The sequence below is a fragment of the Notothenia rossii genome (genome assembly GCF_949606895.1).
Source record: "Notothenia rossii genome assembly, chromosome: 11".
NCBI lineage: Eukaryota > Metazoa > Chordata > Actinopteri > Perciformes > Nototheniidae > Notothenia > Notothenia rossii.
This window is the reverse complement of record NC_136910.1, coordinates 8,774,748-8,797,178: the sequence shown is the minus strand read 5'-3', so window position 1 is coordinate 8,797,178 and position 22,431 is coordinate 8,774,748. Positions and strand designations below refer to the sequence as shown.

The following is a 22,431-nucleotide window of genomic DNA, read 5'->3' as shown; positions in this document are numbered from 1 at the left end:
GTTTCAGAAGATTTAATCCAGATCTAAAATAAACTACTTGTTTTTAAAAAAAAAAAAAAAAGTTTAAATGACAAAGACCTGGTGCTTGTAGCATGTGGCAGGAACCCAGTGAGATGAGTGGCCTAGTTTCACTCAGAGCCGGTCCAATTTGATCTGGGGTTTGTTTTCTGAAAGTGGAACTGCTGCTGACGCATTAACTAAAGAGCCAATCTACAATCCTGTATTACCACTGATATTGAAGTTATCCTGATGTGTCGACGTGTGTCACAATCGAATTAAAGAAGATTCCAACTTAGATGTGACTGGCTTCAAACACAATGGATGTATATTCTACAGTGACACTTTCAGAGGAAACATGACTTGTACTTTCAGTATCATTATGTTCATGTCTTCCTGTTACACTTGTGAATGTGAATGTGACTTAACACTGACATAAGTTCACACAAAGCCTGCTCTGTACATTTGGCAGATACTGACATTAGGTATAAAAGGTTTAAGAAAAGAGTTAAAAAGCAGATAATTAGCAAACAGTTTAATATTGTTAAACTGTACAGGACAAAAATGCAACATGGAAATCATCCGAACAATAACTAACATTTATGTATTACAATGTACATTTTACAGAGCCTCTGTTCAAACGTAAACCATTTTGAGCAAATGTAATCTTGGTTCAAGATGTTTGGATGCTGCTGAGCAGAGTCTGAGCGATGCTGCTGATGGCACTGAAGGTGGCACTGTCGGGAAACGACTGCATGAAGTCTTTGCCCTCCTCTAGGCTGGTGCTGAGCAGAGGATCCAAGGGCACAGAGCCTGAAATGGACAGAACATGATGTTGATTAACAAAACGACATTATGCCTTAAAAGTACCACTCCCAAGGGATTCAGTAATTCATGATAAATAGTGAGAGTCAAGTGGATGTTAAGGGATATTCACTAATCAAATACTTCCCTGTGTAAAGCAGCACAGACACCGGGTGATCTGAATTAGCTGCATCATTACTCAAGAGATTGATCTGCATACAAGGCCGATAATCCCTTAGGGCAACCATTAAATGATCTATTAATTTGACCCAGACCTATTGATGAGTATGCATCAAGCCCTCACTGAGGTATTTTTAAACCTGCTGTGAAAATCTGAGATCCCGATCGACCATTTTAGCAGCATGACAGTGAAGTAAAATGCTTTCGAAATCACGAATGGAGGGTGAGGGGGATGTCACAGTGTGGTGCGACACCCTGTGGCTGGAAGCTAGCATTACATTTGATTCAACTCCACTGGACTCACCGAGGAATATTGACCCGGTCAGTTTGGCTAACTCTTCACCTCCACCTTTTGAGAATATGTTGCTGCACTCCTGAAAAGAGAGAATATTTGTTAAAAAAGAGAGAAAAAGCGTATTATTAAACGTAGTATTTCTTGGGAGATCTAAATTGAGTACATTTTTTAAAAAGTTTAATGTAGAGGTTTTTCCTGTCCTTCATTGTCTGACTTTGATGCACATTACTGTAACTACGATTTCATTAGGAACACACTCATTGATTGATATTTCATTTCTGAACTGTACAAAGGTTTACTTACTGAGCAGTGCGGACAAACAAACCCGCTCATGTTCTCGATGATGCCCAGGATCCGTACCCCTGTTTTCTTACAGAAGGTGATCTCTCTCCTCACATCTCCTGTAGAAACTGCCTGTAACCAACACATAACAAGAAGAACAATCATCACTGGATATCATAGGGTCTTGTTTATAGTTCAATAAATAGAGGCTCAACTGGCTCACATAGACAAGTGAGCCACAGTGCCCTTCATGCTATTCTTTAAATGTACTTTTAAACAGACATGTAAAACCATATAATTGTATGTTGTTGCAAAGTTACATTTGTCAGTGAATTCGCCAGTTTTAGTTGGTCTTCTAAATCCTATTATGGACTGTAAGATCTCTGCAGCCTAGTCTATACCTGAGGTGTGGTGACCAAAACAGCTCCATCCAATCTGTGTTTTTTAAGGTTGTCCAACACCGCCAAATGCTCGTCAGACGTGCCTGGCGGGGTGTCGATGAGCAGCACATCCAGCTCTCCCCACGCTACATCCGACACAAACTGGCCAATCAAAGCTGTGAGACGGGACATTCAGAGAAGGAGAGGATATTGGTTGAGGAAGGTGTTAGAACCGTGTTTAAACCATGCCCCACACGTTTTTTCTTGAGACACAGAAGAATAGGAGAATAGTTAACCTGTTTTCTTGGGCCCCCTCCACACCACTGCTTCGTCTGGGTCCTCCAGCAGGAATCCGATGGACATGAGGGCAAGGCTCTTCTCTGCATCAGTGTAGACCGGCACCCATCCTGAGTCACACTGGTGCACGTCAGTCCGTCCCACATTCAGCATGCGGGGGATACTGGGGCCACAGAGGTCAATATCCAGGATGCCAACCTGATGAACACAGAGTAATATTAGTAAGTCCATTTACTTATGCTTACTTTTCCCTAAAAGTATGTATTGCGCACAGGTATAAACTGATTATTATCACATTGCAATTAAATAATGGGGAGTAACATACTGACTGTTTATTATGTGTTCTTGCATGATGCGTTACAACCATGTGTACAGTGTTAAATGACACTCTGCTGCACATACACTCAGCAGGTCTTTGAACTCACCTTGTTGCCAGCATGCCTGAGAGCCAGGGCTAACTCTGTAGTGATGGTGCTCTTTCCCACTCCTCCTTTCCCCGACAGCACCAACACAACATGCCGAACCTGGGACATGCCCCCGTCTCACATGAAAAGGAAAATGAGGTTTATTACGTCATGAACGCAGCAGATACATGTAAAGTTAGTACTAAAGTTATGTCGCAGTTATGAAAGGGAGCACGTTCCATCACCTGAGTTCAGAAGTTCAACGTAACTAGGTGAGAGTTTGATATGCATAACATTAGAAACTATATTATACATTTTTGTATCAAGTTTAGCTTCTCCGAGGATATAGAAGTATTTCGGTAAGCTCCTATTTAGCAGCTGAAAGAGCTGAATCTTTCAAACGTAAGCCTATTTCTAATTAGCTCCCGCTAGCCGGTTAGCTAAGCTATAAATGCGTAACTAATTTACAACAGTCGGCAGTTTCTAACAGCTGCCATCAATAAAGAACAATGATACAACCTAAATATAGGAATGTAACCTTCTGATGAACTTTGTTGACGAGTAACGTTGACTTACCATTATTTTGTTCCATGTTTTGGATTTGATGCATGTACCGAATTCAACTACTTCCGTATAACCCCGTGCCACCTAGCCAATCACACAGCCCCTGTTACAGATAAGTCACGCCCCTTTTCCAACACCACCAATGGGCTGTTGGTGCGCAGCATGGGGCATTTACTCACACTGCAAGAGCTCTCAATTTATGGAATAACGAGTTTTAGTGTTTCTGTCAGCAGAATGTTTAGATGTCGTGATAAAGTGAGAATTATTTGCACTGGATGCGAATATACAGTGTGAATATGTGAACATGTAAACTCCTCCCTCTATGAGTCTTATCCAATAAGTACACGATGAGGGCGTGGAGAAGTAATGTTTACTTCTGGCTTGCTGCGAAGTGGGACAGAGTGTAAACTGCACCTGTCACCCTGTAGCATACTGAAGCATACTGAGAAACACACTGGCATTCACATGAGCCACTGCAAGACGGTGAATAGGACGACTACTGTAAGGTAAGAATGCTAAAATGTATTCAGGCTGTATTGTGGTTTACTTTGTTTAGTATCTGAGTTCAGATGAAGATACATAACAGCAAAACATCAGATGTAGTGGTACAGAATACAACAACAGTTTGTGCTTTGATTTAAACATCCAGCAGATGCTATTCTCTTGACTTGCAGTGAGAATCTCAATCTGAGAGATATTCTTGGTGCACTGATTTGGAGTGGATTGCTGTGTCTGAACAGGAAGTATTGGCAGGACATGGACAGTGGTGTGGTTTTCAGTCATTTTAATATCTGAAACATGCAAACTTGTCCCTGTCCTCAGTCAAACACTTGCCCTGAAAGCTACTGTGGGTTGTCTTCTCTAGAATGTCATTGCATGTGCATAAGTAGGGTAAAGCCCAATTAAAGTGAGACTAGCTCCAGACTAACTAATCTAAATTAATGGCAGTTATCTCCTGCACCTGCTTCCAAAGCAGTCACCAGCTGCTGTGTTCAGTGGTGGCATGAACCTATCAGATTTGGCTACTGCGTTTAGTTAAAAAAACAAAACACTCCTGGTGTAAATGTTATCATGGTATAGAAAAAAATACTTTGTAATACAATAAAAAATGAGCTCCTATAAAAGAGGATACATTAAAATGTGGGATACTACTCAGAAAAACCAAAACACTGCAATTGAGGCAATTACATTTATGCTTACTGGGTATAAAAACATTTCGCATTTTCTTTTTACAAACATATCAGTCATTGTTGTTTGGGGTTCAATAAATCTGGAAACATGAACCGGTAAAGTTATAAGTTATCAATCAAAAAGTATGCATGTGCCATTCCTATCTTCATGAATACACGCTGGAGAGAGGCAGAACAATGTTTTTGTCATTGGAATTGAATCAGTTTTCGATGTTAGTTCTGTTGCACGCTGGATCAAACTGGGTTTCCTCAAAAGTGGAGGTTATGCTACATTTAATTTGTCTTCTTCTATCCGTAAATATAAGTCAGTTCCAAATGTAATGCTATTAGCTTTGCATCTACACTTCTCTAATATGGTTAATTGAAGTGCTGCATCATTTTGTAAAAGTCAATACCACTGTAGCATCCGTGAAAACACAAGGATATTACAATCTGTGATTTATGACTGGTACACATTGTAGTCCCAAGGTTCAGGTGACCTATCTGCAGAGAAAGGTAGCTGTGTGCTGCCACAATGGCAAAACAGAGGGCTTGGTTTAAAGGTTAAACAAGTGCGTGGAAACACTTCCTGTGGCCAACTGCGGCATATGGGCTGGATAGAAATAGGTGAGCTGTACCAGTGTGCACCAGTCAGTAGGGGACCAGACCTGTTTCCTTTTCTAAATATTATGCAGGTTTACACCGACTGTAAGGAGAGTAAAGGTTAGTTAACAAACTGCTGAACTGAGGGAAGCTGAGAGAGGATGTTTGATCTTTCAAATGTAGGTGCCCCACTAGTTTGTGAAACATTGAAAGAAATATTATTGAAATACAAGAGAAAAACACATTCCACCAATTTATGAGTAATACCATAGCAGCTTAAAAATGTAAAATAATTGAACTAATGTTTTCATCTCTTTGGTCAAACTCATATTCAGCATATTCAAAGATGAATTATCTAATATAATAGATGACTATCAAAATGAATCATCAAATATTTGAATAATTGATCAAAGGTTTTGACAGATATTTTTTTAAAGAAAAGCAAACATTTTCTGATTCCTGTTTTTTAACGTGAATTTATTCTGGTTTCTTTAAGACAGTCAACGTAATATGTATGAGTTGTGGACAAATCAAGACCTCTGAAGATGTCGTCTTACGCTTTGAGAAGCACTGATTAACACATCTTTACCATATTCTGAATTTTTATATACCAAAAAACGTAGTGTTTAGTAGAGGAAATAATTAACACGCTAGTCAACAACAACAATTATTCTTGGTTGTAGATTTAATCTATAAGCTGTTATTCCACGAATGCGCTATTCAGTCTGAAATAGGGAGTCATACTGTCTTTGTTCTTCAAACACAGCTTGTACATAATGTACATGTGTCAAGACAATATTTGAACTCAAAAAACAAATACACCCCTGTTTGCTATCCTGGCTCCAAAATGGTGGAACGAGCTCCCAATTGATATCAGGACATCAGAGAGTCTGCATTCATGGTTGAATGCACTTATTGTAAGTTGCTTTGGATGCAAGTGTCAGCTAAATAAAGTGTAATGTATTTGGAAATTAACCGAGGAACCAGGAGTTCAGCACGGTCCATAGCTTACTGTACACATGGCAGCTGATTGAGGAGTTGTTAGATCCACAGAGCTGCCATGCTGAGAAGAGGCAGGAGCGGACGGGCTCGCCATTCAGCCTGGAGTGAACAACGGAAAGAGACAGATGCCATGGCAGTGATCCGGACGTCAGACAGAGGGGGGTTGGAAGGCCAGGTGACGACACAGGTGAGACATTAGGGAATATAGAGTGTAACAAAAAGAAAGTGGATAAAAGTGTGGGCTGAAAAGATTGCTTTTTTAAAGGTGTTGGAGATCAAATCTATGTATATTACTGAATAGAGAGAGACGCTTTCCAGGGGATATTAAATGCATAGTTTGGTGTTACCTTATGACAGATACTATTTCAGCCTGAGGGCCAGTAGTTTTCCACTGGGACTGTCCCCTCTCTGAAAGGGCTGTGTGTAAGACAGTCAGGTCTTCAAAGGCAAGGAAAGCAAGTTTAGTATTTTTGGAAGGGGGTCTCATTTTACTTACAGGCACACATGACTTGTGTAACCAATAGGAACAGCTTTTAGGGAAAATACTTTTCAGTCTTTCAAACATGCTTCTCATTTCGCTCTTCATAGAGATCTAATTCCTGCCCTGGACCATGGCCATGTGTTCAGACTTACAAGATGCTGTTTGTGTCAATCAGATCAGCAACATGGAGCTTGAAGTGGATTACCTGGAGAGTTCTCAGGCCATGTCTGAGGTGGTGGCCTTGCCTGGTACAGAACCGGTGATCGGGGAGTCTTTCTGCCAGTGTGACCGACAGGAAGAGCTCAGCCTGGGCCTCAGCGTCAGCGCTGACTGCCTCTGTGGGGAGGAGGATCAGGGTGAGCAAATCACAGTACTAAACTAGTGAACAAAGCAGAGTATACTGTTTATTAGAGTAGTGTTGAATCTGGGCAGATAAGGCTTTTCTCACTAATTTCACTAGATGTTCCTACTTCAAAACTGACTGGAAAATTAAAAAAAAGACAGAACACTAGTTGAATACAAAGAAACGGTTATAAATTACTTTAACTATTTAACTACTTGATACCAAAGCATGATAGACGATATGAATGTAATAGAATCCATTTGAATCCATGATAATAATTTTTGCATTAAATTGGCGTGGAATAAACTACTAAATAAATAGAAAAATGGAGTATAAAATAGAATACAATTTTAAAACAAAATAGGTCTTAAATAAAAGTACAATGAAATAGAATTTTTTTTTAAACTTTTAAAAAGTATTGAATAAAACAACAATGAAATAGAATAACATTTTACAACTTAAATGAAATAAGTGAATAAATTATGTAAGAAATGTCTACAAATAATTTGTATTAAAGGCTTGGCTGAATACAATAGTTAGATTGTAAAAAGTTCAAATCTTAATCATCCAGCTAATATATATATATATATATATATATATATATATTTGTTTTTGTTCCCAGGTTTTGACTGGGAGTGGGACGAGCGCTTCAAATCATCCGGAGCCTTCCTCAGCTGCGACAACAGGAAGGTGAGCTTTCACACAGACTACAGCTGCGGCACAGCGGCTATCCGCGGCACCAAGGAGCTCGCAGAGGGACAACACTTCTGGGAAGTGAAGATGACCTCTCCCGTCTATGGAACTGATATGGTGGGTAGCAAACATTTTACTAATACTGGAAGTCATATGATAAGTGGCCTGGAGTTGCTCTCTTCAGATCTTCTAGTAAAGAGATAGAACTAGTCAACCTGTTTGATTCATTTTTTCTGTGTAGATGGTGGGCATTGGGACTTCAGAGGTGAACCTGGAGACGTTCAAATTCAGCTTTGGCAGCCTGCTGGGAAATGATGAGGATAGCTGGGGGCTCTCCTACACAGGTGAGAGGGTTAATACAGGAAAGCTCTGTGCTTAAATACAATGTTGAGGTGCTTTTACTTGAGTATTTTGAAGTGTTCCAGATTGGACCCTTGTTGTTACATACGTGTTGTGAAATTTGAGTAGTGAGCATTTCCACCAAAGAGACATTCCGTCTTTGAACTTCCCCTAGAATTTAAGTCAATGCTTTTAAAATAATTGTATTATAAGCAATTCTGAGAACTTGTTACACCACAGAGAATACAAATTAAATACTATTTATTATCACAATTGTTTGAAGGTTTCCTCCAGCACAAAGGGGACAAAGTGAGGTTCTCCTCTCGGTTTGGCCAGGGCTCCATCATAGGAGTGCACCTCGACACCTGGCATGGCACCCTGACTTTCTACAAGAACCGGCACTGCATAGGTGAGAGTTTGTCTCTAATTCAAGCAGTGAGCGCCATAATACCCAGGAACATTTCAATGTAGCTATGAGTGCCTTGTTTTTCACCCTGAAATGTTCTTCTTCTCTTTTACAGGTGTTGCTTCCACAAGGCTGCAGAACAAGAAGTTCTACCCCATGGTTTGCTCCACGGCAGCTAAAAGCAGTATGAAGGTGATCCGTGCCTGCTACACCCCCACCTCCCTGCAGTACCTTTGCTGCACCCGGCTCCGCCAAATATTGCCCGATTGCCCGGACGTCCTCGGTGCTGTGGATCTGCCCCCCGGCCTCCGCTCCCAGCTCCACCTGCAGCTCGGCTGGGTCTTCACGCTCAGCAGCAGCCCCGAAGCGTCGGAGCAGAACGAGGACTTGTTTGATGATTTCCAAGAAGAAATGAGTCTGCCTTCCAGCCCCATCCCGAGCCCAGTCTCCACCCTGAGTGCCTGCCCCTCCCCCAGCCCCTGCACCAGCCCCTTCCTCGACACGGTCCCCTACCAGTGCTCCTGCCCAACATCACCTCAAACTCAGCCGTGCACTTGCCACTGCCCTCCCACTCCTCCCAGCAGCGAATACGACAGCTGCTGCTCTGAACCTGAGGATTACCAAAGCAAAAGATGCCGCTGGACATGACCCGTTAGCCAAAACGTGTTTGTAAGTGTTTGGCGAACAGCTATTCTACGATTGCCATCGACATCTCCTGTTGGAAATTATGAGTGCAACCTCATCTTTGAGCCAATATTTCTACTTTTTGAGGGGATTTTTACTTCTCTTTATTAAGAGTATGTGACATTCAACACCAATTCAGCTACTGAATCAACAACGTTGTCAATGTGAATGCGAGAAGTGGAGATTTGATAGTGACATATGGGTCATTCAATTTAGCCAGTTTTAATAATAATACCTGGATTAATAATAAGTATAATCTGAATAATTATCAGAATAATAATCATTAATAATACACATTTATAATAATAATCTTAAATTACTTTATGGAAGGCCCAATGTTTCTGACTAGGAATAATGTGAAAGTGTACACTTGTTATTCTCTGGGGAATACTCCAGGGAAACGGCTTTTTGATACTGTGGAAATGACTTTTTGTAAATGTGTTTTGTATCAGCATTTTGATTGAAAATCAACGGTGGATGTGTTTTTGCTTTACAAGAGAATTTGCTTTTCTATTTACAGTTTGTTTATTAACTTTCTTACTCAAGAAATTATTTTAAATTATAACAAATGAAGTTTGGTTGCCACAATTTTTTATAAGCCATTTCACACAAACAAAACATACCATGTAGTATAATGTCCCTTTTGACATTACATCTAGCATGTAAACAGAATAATGTTTACACATGATTTTCTTCCATATTTTACGAAACATAATACCGCTTAAATCTGTTGAGGTATAAATAATAAGGTGCACATGATATCTAAGGCATATTTTTAGCTTGTAAACATCAACATGAACACATTGGCAGCCAAGTGGTGACAACGTGAAATCAGAGCCGGATTTAATTCTCGCTGACGTTTTCAAGTAGATCAGTCCAGGACCAGCTGGGGGTTCTGGGCTGTGAGGCAGCGGTAAACTCTGGCCGATATCTCTGGGCCGATACGTCTCTCTTTCCCTCCGCTCTTCACCAAGAGACCAGCCAGCAGACTCTTTCTGTCCTCCTCTGAATCCAAGCTCTGGTACGCCTAAAAAAAACAACATAGAGAATGTACATGTTTGTATTTGTAATTTCCTGAACTCATTTTTAGTATAAAATATATACGCAACTTGTGGAGTATAATCTAAGTCTCATTTATCCAGTCATCCTCTCAGCACATTTTGCTAAAATCCTTGCTATTTAAAACACTTGGGCCACACAGCGTAAGACTGTACGTTTTAAATGCTATGTGTTTGGAACAAAGTGAGCAAACAACTGGATAAATGAGTCTTGGATTAAGCTGTACAACTTTTGTGAGAGGTTTGCAAACGGAGGTTTGATATAGTTTTGCTGTCGTTAACAGCAGACCGTATTTACTTCAAATCATCAAGATTTTTCTGTTTTTGAATTCTTTGTTCCCCATGCAAGAAACAGCATCTTCAACAATTCCAAGTAACACAAGGTGATAATTACATTTACGAATAATGGTTTTGTGGATGAAGTATTGGTTTAAAGTATATGATCTTATTGCATTGATGAACTTAAATCGGTTCAAAACCTACCAATGAATGCTAAAAGTATAATGTCAAAGGAATGGAACGCTGGCAGCAGTGTCCTCTATGCACTGAGCTCTACAGCACCACCCTGAGGCAGCTGTACCTGCAGCAGCAGCTGAGGAGACGGGTAGGCAGCGATCACAGTGGAGGCCACGGTGGGGCTGACTCTGTTCAGCTGCTGGACCTGCCTGCTCCACACCTGGATCAGCCCCGAGCCGTCCCTCTCCACCCGGACCCCGCTGGCCCAGGAACCATCCACACAGAAGGGCAGCTCCGCTCGCTCCGTCAGCAGTCTGGAAAGACATGGAAAGACATCTTAACAGGGGAATGTTCCTTCTCTTTTATTATGGAAATGACTCGAGTGGCTGCACATATAACGCACATATTTTAAAATTGTAGAGTTTTTGGGGGGCGGGGCTAATGGAAGGCAATTTGAAATATTTCCAGATTCATAAGAGCAATGTGTATTCCGAGTTTCGTGAATATTGGAAAAACTATATGTGAGTAGTTTGGAGTAATTTGGAGTAATTTGTGACATGTAAATCGTCAAAAATGGAAAATTCTCAGTTCGCTTAGGAGCTCCCCGTTTGAGCGATCAACTATTCCTTCGCAATTTAGCATCACATTGGATATGGGCTGGAGTGGACCGAGTGGCTGCCTACTTGAAAGGGCGTTTTGATAAGGCCTTAGTGACGGCACACACATGGTTGGTGACTTCCTGCCAGCCATTAAGGAAGACCAGAGAGATATTCTTGCAGAGTTGCAGGTACACGAGAACCTGGAGAAAAATAACAGCAGTATTAAGTGTGCAGTATGCAAATCAGTTATATGTACATTTTCGCAGATTTTTACCTTCTAAAATATAAAACTAGGTTGCAAAAAGAACATGCAAGATTGACTTATCAGATTTAAAGTAAATTGACCTCCTCCACGTCCAAGTTCTCCATCCCCAGTTTGGATTGTAGAGTCTCATCCAGTAAAGGGACTGCATCAGCCCTATTGGTAAGCAAACCAACAATTAAAGTCACAATGTGGGCATGAAAGCCAACACAGAATATGTGTGTTATCTCACCAGAGAGTAATACAATTAGCATATAAGAAAGTAAATGATTGTGTCTGTCTATAAGAGATCCTATTGACGTACACTTACCTGTAATCCTGCTGAGGGTCTGTCACTAAGAGGGTGACCACCTTTTTGGCGTCCCTGTTGAGACACTCCAAAATTGGAGAGAGGAAAGACCCCGCCCCTGTCTGCTCCTCGTTACTGTCAAGCATCTAAACATAATATAGAGGAGGGTCAGCATGTATGTTGCCATCAAAGTTAAATATTTCAACTTCAAAGTTTGCTCACTTTCTTCACAGAGACCACCGTGTCCATGAAGTCTGTCAGACCCAGCACCAGAACCACTTGCTCCTCCTCCAGTAAGCTGTCTTCTCCCTGCTATAGACAGAGCAGTAATGATCACACTGCAGAAAGCAGAGATTGTAAGAATATTTAAATACAGAGAGGGGGGGTAACCTGAGGTAAATCTCTGGTCCAGGTGATGCTGTGTGGGAGCTGATGGCTCTCAATGCTGAACCTCCAATCAAAGGTAGCCAGGGTGTCCAGCAAGATGTCTGAGCCACCGTCTTGCAGAAGAGCTGGAATAAAGCACACACAAGGTTATAGGTATATCAGCATTTTCTTTGTGAAAATAACAGCATGGTCCAATGCTTGGTCCTTGTTGGCTTCCACCTTAATGCTTGTAGGTTGTAAATACATATTATTATTATTATTATTATATTAATTAGCCAGTACTAGATTACTAAGAGTACCCACAGATCATCTTAAAGTAGATGATAAAGAGCTAAACTGACAACAACAAAACGTACAATATTTGATAATCGAACTGATTAAAATAAAAAAAATAAAGAAATAGCACTAAATGAAGCCTAAATAAAGCACATTTTCCTTAATACATTTATTTTTGAATTAAAGACAGACTGCACTTTTATATTTATTGAAACAAACAAACATTTCAGCATAATAAAATACCTTTATTGCAATATGTATGTGGTATTTGAACTGACTTTTAGCAAAAAAGTTTAGTAATAATTGTAATCATAATATAATTATTTGTTTATATATATAAGTATTGCTATAGGCCTATATGTATTTTGAAGCATCAATTATAAAAAAGTTATCAAACCGTCTTCACAGCAGTCCCAATATAAATGACGGAAAAATGAATTCCCACAGCACCTGAAGGCAGCACGGTGTACCTGGATCTATGCGCACTGTCAGACTCTTGAGGCAGTTTTCTGGCCGGAGACTCTTCAGGTTCTCGGCCGCCTCTCTCCTCCTCTGCTGCTCCTGCTTCCCCTCCTCCTTCTCCCGGGTCCTGGCTGTCCTCACCCTCTCTCTCTCCTCCCTCCTCTCCCTGGCTGCCTCTCTGTCCGCCTCCACCTCCTCTTTGTTGCGGCGTTTTCTTGCAGGACTCGGGGTTGCATGTTGTCTTGGAGGAGACAAAGCTGAAGTCTGACGGGGCTCTGTTTGTATAGGTGAAGATTGGAGGGTGTTGCATTTGTTGTATGGAGCCTCATCTTCTTCGCTCACTGTTATTGTTTGACTTCTCTCATCGAGGTTTAAATCATGTTTTTTCTCAGCGTCGCTGTCCTCGGAGTCAGATACTTCCCATGTTTTAGCTCTGCGCAACACAGACATTTCGCATGTTTAAAACATAATCAAAAATATCCTAAACTCCTTGAACGCATTATTTAAACCCTTTCAGCGAGTGTAAACTCGACGGTGTGCGCTGAGGGACAAAAGAGAGAAAACGCGCTTCCTATATTCGAGTTTTTATGAATCAATTATTGGGGAAAGCGTTTTGTCTTTGGTCGAAAACAACGAAAGACAGGAGAGGCACTAGCTGTCTATGTTTGATATATTTAACGTTATTCGTTTGATTGGATTAAATCTCAAAAACCCAAAGATAAAACACTGAGTGAATGGTCGGGATCGGGATGACAGTTTTGTTGCACAGTTGGCTATTATTTGGCTAAAATATTTATTTAATATATAGAACCTGAATATATAATGGATGCAGTTGTTGTTTTATAATATGTATATATGTATACAAATATATCACAAGTAAATTCAGACTACAGTTGTAGCCAATAGTAGTTCATTTGATGCTTGAGGTTTATAATTTGTATTCCATTAAGGTTTATGATTGGAACAATTGGACATTTGAATTAGGGAGGTCGAAAGAGGGATTTTGTTTTACAAAGAAAAATACTGAATTGATGTTATTTGTGCAGTACATAGAAACCAGAAATTGTGTTCAAGAAAGTGAAACATTACAATCAGGAATAAAAAGTTTTGGAAAATTCACTCAATATCGAATTAAAAGTGGGAGAGCTGTGCAGTCTGAATAGTAATGTTGGTGGGCAAAAACGTGCAACATTTACAAAGGGATATCATATGCAAAGGTTCACAGTACTTTAGGAGGGGGCATTGTATGTTTAAGAGGGGGCTGGCTCTGATAGGGAAACACCCTGATGTGTGGAGGATACTTATCTCATCCTGTGCAAGAATGACATCTTTCAGAGGAGGTTGAGCAGAGACCTGGAAGTAACTGGAGAAATTGTTTTTACTCTTTGAACATTACAAAACCTGGAAAACTGGACTGCAAATAAGAAAACTGACCTAATATCTGCAAAGTTGTGGACTATATTTTGGATTTTAGGATAACTAACAGTCGTTAGAGGGCGCCATTACAGCGTCTGGTCTGCTGAATTCAACGAAGAAGAGTTTTAAAGCGTGCTAACCAGCTGCTCATGTAAACAACACTGAAGAATGTGATTTGGAAGTTTTATTTTATAACCATTTCCCTTTTTGCTCTCCATGGCGCAGCCGGCGGAGAAAGGTACGTCTGTCTTTAGTTTTACTTTCCAAAAAATAGCCACATTCAGCAGAACCCAGTGACCAGACTTCTGTCGTAACCCTCTCTAAAGAAAATCTGGGCCACTGGAACAACAACTCGGCACTTTCTGCTAAAACTCATGTGATTAAACTGGAAGTTGCCAAAACCGTGAGGTCAGCAAAAACGTTTTGCTTCCTCGTGGGCATACTACAGACAATTTGAAGCTAATTCAAGCTAATGCTGCAGTTGTTTTACACAGTTTGTTTTCTCAGTGAAGTAAACACCAAATCCCCATTGGGCTGAGTTAAAGGAAATGTACAATACCAGATTTTTCCTAAAGCCCCCTTCCACTAAATGCACTTCTTATTGTTGCTTCACTTGAATGTGTGTCCTTCACTAAACATAATTAATAGAGTCTTAAGCTACCTGGGGGATTCCCCTTTTTCTGTGGGAAATCCTTGAACTAGTTATTATTCGAAGCAGAAAACTTTCTAAATATGTCTGGAGGGTAGCTTTAATAATTTTCAAAAGCACTGTTTTCAAAAAACACAATTAATAAGAAATATATTGAAGCTTGGTTGGAATATATATTTTGTATATTCATTTCAGGTGAGATTAAAAAAAGAAGAAGTAGTAAACTAGGATGTTGCATTTGCGTTCATTGCAATTGAAGTTTGACTCTTACGTTAAAATAAACAATAATACATTATGCTTGTTATTTCTTTACAGCGTATTACCGCTTTTTGGTGCTGTTCTTCAATTGTCTGCTGACTTTTGGCTCCTACTTCTGCTTCGACATCCCCAGTGTTTTACAGGATCAGTTCCAAGGGGTAAGCAATAGGTCTAAAATATATAATCAGTATTAAAGGATGATTTCCCTAAATTAACTCAACAGGATCATTGTAGTACTAATGACAAAGTCTGTCCTTCGTTTGTGGCTAGTATGATTATAACTAAATCACTGGCTTCCACTCATCTGACAGAAGCTGACATGTTCCAATGCGACGGTGATCAACGGCACAGTGGACTGTGTGGAGGGACTGGGGATGAACCCTCAGCAGTACAACCTTCTTTATGCCATCTACGCTTGGACGTAAGTTCACATCCACATTGACCCTACTGTATCACACTGCTCAGTGGCTTATCAGAAAACTACAATGGATTATTTTGTTTCCTATCAACAGGAATGCAGTCGTTGTGATCATGGCCGGATTCCTGATTGACAAACTAGGAAACCGCTGTAAGTCAAATGTAGGCGCCATTGTATGGGTGTTGTTGGCGCGCCAGTTTACTTTATTTATATTTACACTGCAATATTTTTTTGGACACTTGGTGGCGGGGATTAGCTGCACTGGGTGTATAAAAAGGGTCATAGGTGATGAGGACACAGGAGGAAAGAGCATACCGATTCCACCAGCCCGGGAGATGCTCACCACAACCATTCAACTGTATAATTAAACCTTGGTGTGTAAAACGCTAAATCAACATCATTATAAACTGCACCAAAGGACCGGAAATCCTTTTGTGTCTGCGTCTGGATCACTCTGCAGCCCTCCTGTGAAGTAATGGCAAAAGGATATAGGACATTGGAACATTACAATTGACATTACATCAACAAATATCTGCTAAATCTATAACTGATAATGATATCACTTTATGGTAACTCACGGTGAATTCATTCCCTTTTCGTCCTCTCTGCAGTTGGAGTATTTCTGTTCTCCTTCCTGTGTGTTTTGGGCTCTTCACTGTTTGCATTGGGTTCCCACTTCAAGGGAACCCCCTATCTGCTGCCACTGATGCTCACAGGCCGACTGCTGTTTGGATCAGGAAATGGATCTCTGACCAGTAAGGCCAATTTCCTAAAGTCACAATCATACTCTTTCTGGATTTCAACTCAGAGGACTGTTCCTATTAAACGGCTCTTCTTGTCTTCATCAGTTGTTCAGAACCGCATCACAGCGTTCTGGTTCAGAGGGAAGGAGCTGGCCCTGGCGTTCGGTCTGACGCTGGCTTTCTCTCGCCTCGGCTCAGTCCTGAACTTCTTCCTCACACAGAAGTTTGAGGAACAATATGGCATGCAGTGGACACTCTGGGGTGGTAGGTACTAATAAAACAAGGGGATAGAAACACCATGTTTATGGCCTGAGTGAATAATAACACGGTGCTTAAGTAAGAGTATTTTTCTGATGCTTTCTAGGTACACTCCTGTGTGTGCTGGGCTTTGTTTCCGCCATCCTTGTCAGCGCCCTGGATAAGATAGGAATGAAGCAGCTGGGACTTGATGGCGCCATCCAAGAGGAGTCCCGCAAAGTGGTACGAACAATATATTTTAACAAAAAAAACGTGCTTTCCACACCAAGTACACATTTTTGAATGTTCATTAACTCCTAAGTAATGTGTGTTTCTGTGTATGTGTAGAGGATTCAGGATGTGAAGCTCCTGTCTCTAAGATATTGGCTGCTGGTTCTCACCATCATGTTCTTCTATAACGGCATCTTCCCGTTCATTGCAGATGCCAGGTACACACACACACACACACACACACACACACACACACACACACACACACACACACACACACACACACACACACACACACACACACACACACACACACACACACACACACACACACACACACACACACACACACACACACACACACACACACACACACACACACCTCAGATTTTAAATGGGTTTTAAATGCCCGTATGCTGTAAACTAATTTAACATAAAGCTGTTTTTCTACCTGTCCAGTAAATTCATTCAGGATAAGTACGATGGCTACAGTCAGAAGGAGGCGGCTTATATCGCCGGCGCTGTTTATGACAGCTCACTGGTCCTCTCAGCCAGCGTGGGCATCCTCATAGTAAGTATCTGTAACCTTAGCCTGATACAAGTCTGTCATAAAAAGCAGCATAAAACAAGAGGCTCTTGTGTTTTTCTTCCAGGATTTTGTGGGTCTGCGGGGCATTTTTGCTCTGGCCTGTGCCATCTTCACGCTGCCTGTGTTCGGACTGCTGGCCTTCACCTTTGTGCCTCCTCTGGTCTCCACCATATGGCTCGGAGTCACCTACTCATTCGCTGCTGTGAGTTTACCTCAAAAGAAATGATTGCAAATTAGGTGGCCACTTTATGTTAGTAATTGATTGTCTTCTCAAAGCTTAATCTTCTCTGTGACGTTGAACTGCCCGACCAAGCAAGGAGGCAGAGACAGAACGTCCCAAATACAACCCGGTGTGGGCATTTATTTCTCATTGTGGTACATGACACAGCCTCAATATTACTGTCCATGTGAACACAGTCACCAGCAACAAGGATCTCCCACACACACCCAGACTAACAGGAAAACAGAACCTAAATACACACAGACTAATCAAACCAACAAGACACAGGTGAGGGGGGAGGAGACAACACAGGGCACCCGGTGACCACAATCACCAGTAACAGCCAAGACAGGAGGGGGAACACTTTTCAAACTAAAACAGGAAACGGAGGCAGACAAACTAAAACACCAACGAAGCTATACAATCCGTAACGGATCTATGGCCCCAGAGATCACCTCCGTTCTCAAAGCAGAGATTTTTCTTGTGAAAAACATTTGTTGTTTCTCGGGTTTTTTTTTTTTTTTTGAGCACACATGACCATATCAAATCCAAAACAAAATGTATCGGGAGCCACTGGTTTAAACAATGGACTTTCCTCAACTTAAAGACAAAACAGAAAAGAACAAAACAGTAATAAGAAAGGACTAAGCTAACAACAAAACCTATAAATAAATCCAACAAAAATTAAATGACAATCTGTGCTGTTTTCCAGGCCAGCATGTGGCCGTCGATCCCCCTCGTGGTGCCTCAGGCGACTCTGGGAACAGCCATGGGTCTGGCCACCTCCGTACAGATGGTCGGGATCGGTATATCCAATCTGGTCGTTGGGCAGATTTTGGGCTCCAAGTCGAGGTAGGAATTACTTGAGATCAGGAACATATTGGTCGACCACTTCATTGTCCTTTCTGCATTTGAACTTAGCTGCTCTTTTCCTTTCCAGTGAAACTAAAATACCTCTGTGGCGCTGGCAGACGATGATGATCTTCATGTTGGCCAACACCATCGGCTGCATCGTCACCTCGGTGGTGCTCAACGTTGTCGACCGCAGACAGGTCAGACACACAGCCTGTTCATCGATCTCTATTTGTACTGTGTGTGTATATTGTCAGCCACCTTCACCCCAGGATACAATGTGCTCAGTAAATATTTGTTTACCTGCAGGGCGGGACCCTGAACAAGACAACCAAGAAGTCGCAGCAGGCGGAGGGGGAGTCCGACAGAGAGCCCCTCACCCAGGGAGAGGAGGAGGAAGAGGGAGGCGAGGCGGTTAGATCTCCTTCTGTCAACTCTTAAATTTGAACATTTCTCTTTCTTTTTTTTTTTGTGACCAACTTTTTATTGTTGGTTTTTTTTGCCCTCACAAAAGGGACTTATAGACAATGCAAAAAGAAAAGACAAAGAAAGAAAAAATAAAGGGAATCCATTTCACAGAAAATCCTACCTGATGTTTTTTTAGCAATCGTCTGAGTTCATCTATATATTATATATATTATTTATATTATAGCATAACAATTTATAGGATAACAATTTATCCACATAAAATACATTCATACTTTTTTTTCCCCACATAACATTTCATCTGTTTAAGCTGAATTGCGATTAACTCCTAATAATCTACAATTGCACCAAGGTGTGCGTATATGTACAATCATCATTTACATGAATGATATTACCCGATCAGCAGCTCTTTGAATAGCCTCTAATGTTTCCCATTCATCCATCCATCTTCTCCGTGGTCGGGTCGCGGGGGTAGCAGTTCCAGCAGAGAGCCCCAAACTTTCTTTTCCCTGGCCACATCAACCAGCTCTGACTGGGGGATCCCAAGGCCAGCGAAGAGATATAATCCCTCCAGCTGGTCTTAGGTCTCCCCCTGAGTCTCTTCCCAGCTGGACGTGCCTGGAACACCTCCCTAGTGAGAGGCGCCCAGGTGGCATCCTAACTAGGTGCAATGTTTCCCCCTTAGCCTTATTAGCAGAAGCGGTTGACAGCTCTGAGATTAGTAGGTCATGGAAGGATGATATCCATTGCTTAGTAAATAAAGTATGTGGGGGTTTCCATCGTATTACTATTATTTTTTTGGCTGCTGTTAGACCAACATTTCTCTTTTTTATATGCGTTTTTAAAATGTGCCACTTTTAATATTGGTTTTATTGCACAACTCACTGAAAACCATATTTCTTCTCCACACTGTGTCGTGTAACAGTGGATGATGGACATTTTAATGATAGCAAACAAATGAAACCTTGTTTTTACAGTTTTATTAACAAAATAGTATCAATACATTTTATTAAATGTTAACTAGCTATTGCGGATTTTTCAGTTCTACAGTTAAACAATAGCTATCAACTTTAAAACCATAAGTGAAAATGTCAACGTTACCGAGATCACTAAATAATGTCAATATGTAACTTAGTTTTTTTATGACTTTCTGATGGAAAATTGGAATATGTGTACCTCCTCTCAGTAATTGTATAGTTATAGATTTTACTTGGTCCTTAAAAGAAGGGAGTTTGATTTATTTGTACACTACCAAAACAGCAAAAGGGCTATTCAATTTTTTTAAAAGCCAAATCTGTGTTGCATGTCTAATAATTTTTATTTTTTTTAAAGTGTAATTGGCTTGGTACCATGTGCAGCTTCCCTAAGGCTTTTTAAGGAGTTCCAGCTAATTGTTTTGCTTTCTGGAAACTTTTGGTTTTGGTTCACTTTCATAGCTTTGTTTTTAGTTTAAATAAATAAATAAATGTAATGCCTGTTTAGGCCTAAACTGAAAAAAGACAGAGAGAGTTAGTACATCATGGAGCTCTTCCCTTTTAGCTCTTATCTTGCAATATCGCCTTGACCAGCATTGTAATTTTACATTACGGTCAGTAGGTGGAGCTGTTTTCATATATCTGTTTGTTATGGAAAGACTAAAGCTCATGTAGTAGCAAAGTTAACCAAATTGATAATATTTGGTTTATCAGTAACCTTTTTGTGAGCCAGGTTGATTATTTGGGGGAGAGCTAGTCAAGTTACCAATGCTTCACATCACATCCCTCATCCTGTCAACAACTGCAAGAATGTAGGCTGTTTTAAAACAGCTAAAGGCAAATATCCAAAAGTTAATATATAATTTTAAACGTACACTAATTGTCCTTTATTTTGTATGTCTATTCGGATTCATTGCTTCATCATTCATGGTGATGTTAATCGCTACTTTAGTCATTTTAACAATAGCATTTATCCGGTAGCCTGTATAGCTGAACATGTTTATTTATATATGGACAACAAACCTATAGTTAGGGTATTCAAGTATATTTACACAGAGGCTTTGGTTAGAGCTTGTGCGCCTGAGTTTTATTATTCAAATTTGATTAAATGCAGATTAGACAGACTAAACTGATCCAGACGGCCCTGTCTGCTCTTGAATCATGTTGTGCTCCGCAAGTACTTCTGTAATCTAAAGTTCAACGTTCAGGGTTCATCACCTCCTGTCCTCCTGACCCTGTTCCAGGTTCAATGTGGTAAACGTCCTAAAGATTGCACTCCAGTAGATTACCGAGGAGGAAAACAAAACAATCAAATGTTTGATGTTTGCAGACGCAGGGTGATTACATGTACCTGAACATTTATATTTGTGTCCAGCTGGTCCTTGTATTCAGTCATTATTCGACCAAGGATCAGACGGAACACTCTGATTTGTAAAGAAATGATAAAGGTTTACATAACTGAATGATCTGACGCAGTTTATAATCTTCTTAGAATTGTGCCCCAATAACCAGATTATTAGAAGGATGCATCTGAAAGGTCACCGGAAAAAATGTTACCTGTCCCTCAATTCACATCCCGTGTTTACCACGGAGATAAACTTTAAAAATACACCTCACTTAATCTGCTTAGTGTGTGGCAGGCCTGCGTCTTTGCCTGCCTGATGGCCAACTTGCACACACACGCTGAGTCAGTCTCAGAGTCTTAGAGAGCAACGTAACGCCTGACTTTAAACAAGGGGCTTTAGCATCCTGAGACCTGCTTTATGGTTTCTCACCTGGTGTCACTCTGCAGTCTGATCTGTGCGGACGACGGCCTCGACGACAGCAGCATGTCGGGCATCCTCAACCTCCGCAGCCTGGGCCGGATCTGCGGATCCAGCAAAGATATGGTAGTTCTGGACAGGGTCAAGAGGAAGAACTCCGTCAGGCGCATGTCAATTATTGAAGATGGTGAACTTGCAGAGGTCCTTTACCTAATTCCTAAACAGTCCATGATGGAGCAGCTGCCCTTCATCAACCCCGACGACTACATCTTGTGTGAGAAATTGTTTAGTTCTGCAGATATGGCAGGTATTGAATTGTTTACTTCCCTATGTATCCATGTTGATAAGTTGTTGTGTTATTGACTTGTCATTACAGTATATAATTTGGCCATTGTTTGTTATGGATCATATGACATTGATTTACATCAGAAAATGCTAAATGATGATTAGATTGAACTTCTTCTGTCTTTTCTAAGTTATTATAAACCCTAATGTTGCTCACAGGTTGTATTATTGTTGCTGTTAACAGGCTTATATATACCATCATTCATCCTTTTATATGATATTATATTGAAGGTTTTTGGTCTGCAAAATTGACATGTGAGTTTTCCATGTCAATCTTTCTATCAACCCTTTGACATTGTCTGTTCCGTACATAAACAAACATTCATTTTGTTGGCATCCAAAACACCATCTGCCTCTGTTAAATTAAAAATACAGAATGTATTTTTGCAACAACATTTTTCTCTTTTTCATATTAACTCGCATTTTTAGTTGCATGTATCGTCAATATTGTACCTAATTTGGTTGATGAAATCAGATTAAAGAAGCCTGTGTGTAAAGAAGGCAACTCAAATATTCACAAAATAAGGTCTAGAAACATCATCAGCTTGTATTGTAATCACAGAATCATCTGAAGTGAACAACGGAACAATCACCTTTT

The 22,431-nt window shown here is 40.6% G+C and overlaps 4 protein-coding genes across 11 annotated transcripts; 2 read left to right on the top strand and 2 right to left on the bottom strand.

Moving 5' to 3' along the window:
- Positions 1 to 52: 52 nt before the first annotated feature.
- Positions 53 to 6,110, bottom strand: nubp2 (nucleotide binding protein 2 (MinD homolog, E. coli)). 2 transcript variants are annotated; one of them, XM_079660815.1, is made up of 7 exons: positions 5,988 to 6,110; positions 2,661 to 2,776; positions 2,235 to 2,433; positions 1,960 to 2,114; positions 1,580 to 1,690; positions 1,286 to 1,355; positions 53 to 810 (listed from the first exon to the last, which is right to left on the bottom strand). In XM_079660815.1, exons 2-7 carry the CDS (start codon positions 2,766 to 2,768, stop codon positions 671 to 673), a joined length of 783 nt encoding a protein of 260 aa, XP_079516941.1. In that variant the 5' UTR covers positions 2,769 to 2,776; positions 5,988 to 6,110; the 3' UTR covers positions 53 to 670. The 2 variants fall into 2 exon arrangements, with proteins under 2 accessions (XP_079516941.1, XP_079516940.1); XM_079660814.1 differs by lacking the exon at positions 5,988 to 6,110 and adding an exon at positions 3,216 to 3,448.
- On the top strand, positions 2,887 to 9,442 carry spsb3b (splA/ryanodine receptor domain and SOCS box containing 3b). Of its 2 annotated transcripts, none has more exons than XM_079660813.1 (7): positions 2,887 to 2,911; positions 6,021 to 6,164; positions 6,634 to 6,814; positions 7,424 to 7,611; positions 7,736 to 7,838; positions 8,117 to 8,242; positions 8,355 to 9,442. In XM_079660813.1, exons 2-7 carry the CDS (start codon positions 6,036 to 6,038, stop codon positions 8,885 to 8,887), a joined length of 1,260 nt encoding a protein of 419 aa, XP_079516939.1. In that variant the 5' UTR covers positions 2,887 to 2,911; positions 6,021 to 6,035; the 3' UTR covers positions 8,888 to 9,442. The 2 variants fall into 2 exon arrangements, with proteins under 2 accessions (XP_079516939.1, XP_079516938.1); XM_079660812.1 differs by lacking the exon at positions 2,887 to 2,911 and adding an exon at positions 3,570 to 3,709.
- Positions 9,443 to 9,638: 196 nt separating this feature from the next.
- Positions 9,639 to 13,163, bottom strand: eme2 (essential meiotic structure-specific endonuclease subunit 2; the record flags this gene model as incomplete). 4 transcript variants are annotated; one of them, XM_079660810.1, is made up of 8 exons in its annotated part: positions 9,639 to 9,950; positions 10,562 to 10,751; positions 11,121 to 11,236; positions 11,382 to 11,454; positions 11,609 to 11,733; positions 11,810 to 11,899; positions 11,978 to 12,099; positions 12,701 to 13,163. In XM_079660810.1, 8 exons carry the CDS (start codon positions 13,020 to 13,022, stop codon positions 9,795 to 9,797), a joined length of 1,194 nt encoding a protein of 397 aa, XP_079516936.1. In that variant the 3' UTR covers positions 9,639 to 9,794. The 4 variants fall into 4 exon arrangements, with proteins under 4 accessions (XP_079516936.1, XP_079516937.1, XP_079516934.1 ...); XM_079660811.1 differs by having other exon boundaries at positions 11,810 to 11,896; XM_079660808.1 differs by having other exon boundaries at positions 12,721 to 13,162.
- Positions 11,690 to 20,222, top strand: mfsd1l (major facilitator superfamily domain containing 1-like). Of its 3 annotated transcripts, none has more exons than XM_079660805.1 (13): positions 11,690 to 11,880; positions 15,093 to 15,193; positions 15,347 to 15,456; positions 15,548 to 15,603; positions 16,065 to 16,208; positions 16,302 to 16,460; positions 16,561 to 16,676; positions 16,782 to 16,882; positions 17,124 to 17,235; positions 17,318 to 17,455; positions 18,186 to 18,325; positions 18,414 to 18,525; positions 18,635 to 20,222. In XM_079660805.1, the coding sequence occupies exons 1-13, from the start codon at positions 11,835 to 11,837 to the stop codon at positions 18,764 to 18,766; spliced, it is 1,467 nt and encodes a 488-aa protein (XP_079516931.1). In that variant the 5' UTR covers positions 11,690 to 11,834; the 3' UTR covers positions 18,767 to 20,222. The 3 variants fall into 3 exon arrangements, with proteins under 3 accessions (XP_079516931.1, XP_079516933.1, XP_079516932.1); XM_079660807.1 differs by lacking the exon at positions 11,690 to 11,880 and adding an exon at positions 12,977 to 12,999; XM_079660806.1 differs by lacking the exon at positions 11,690 to 11,880 and adding an exon at positions 14,226 to 14,366.
- The last annotated feature ends 2,209 nt before the right edge of the window (positions 20,223 to 22,431 follow it).

Coding starts and splice junctions, on each gene's coding strand:
- nubp2 (XM_079660814.1), bottom strand. CDS start 3,249: ATGCATCAAATCCAAAACATGGAACAAAATAATG. Junction 1,356..1,579: donor TTGTTTGTCCGCACTGCTCA/GTAAGTAAACCT, acceptor CTCTCTTTTCAG/GAGTGCAGCAACATATTCTC. Junction 811..1,285: donor GACCGGGTCAATATTCCTCG/GTGAGTCCAGTG, acceptor TGTCCATTTCAG/GCTCTGTGCCCTTGGATCCT.
- mfsd1l (XM_079660805.1), top strand. CDS start 11,835: ATGAAGTCTGTCAGACCCAGCACCAGAACCACTTGCTCCTCCTCCA. Junction 16,677..16,781: donor AAGAGGAGTCCCGCAAAGTG/GTACGAACAATA, acceptor GTGTATGTGTAG/AGGATTCAGGATGTGAAGCT. Junction 16,883..17,123: donor CCGTTCATTGCAGATGCCAG/GTACACACACAC, acceptor CTACCTGTCCAG/TAAATTCATTCAGGATAAGT.
- spsb3b (XM_079660813.1), top strand. CDS start 6,036: ATGCTGAGAAGAGGCAGGAGCGGACGGGCTCGCCATTCAGCCTGGAGT. Junction 6,165..6,633: donor AAGGCCAGGTGACGACACAG/GTGAGACATTAG, acceptor TGTGTCAATCAG/ATCAGCAACATGGAGCTTGA. Junction 7,612..7,735: donor CCGTCTATGGAACTGATATG/GTGGGTAGCAAA, acceptor TTTTCTGTGTAG/ATGGTGGGCATTGGGACTTC.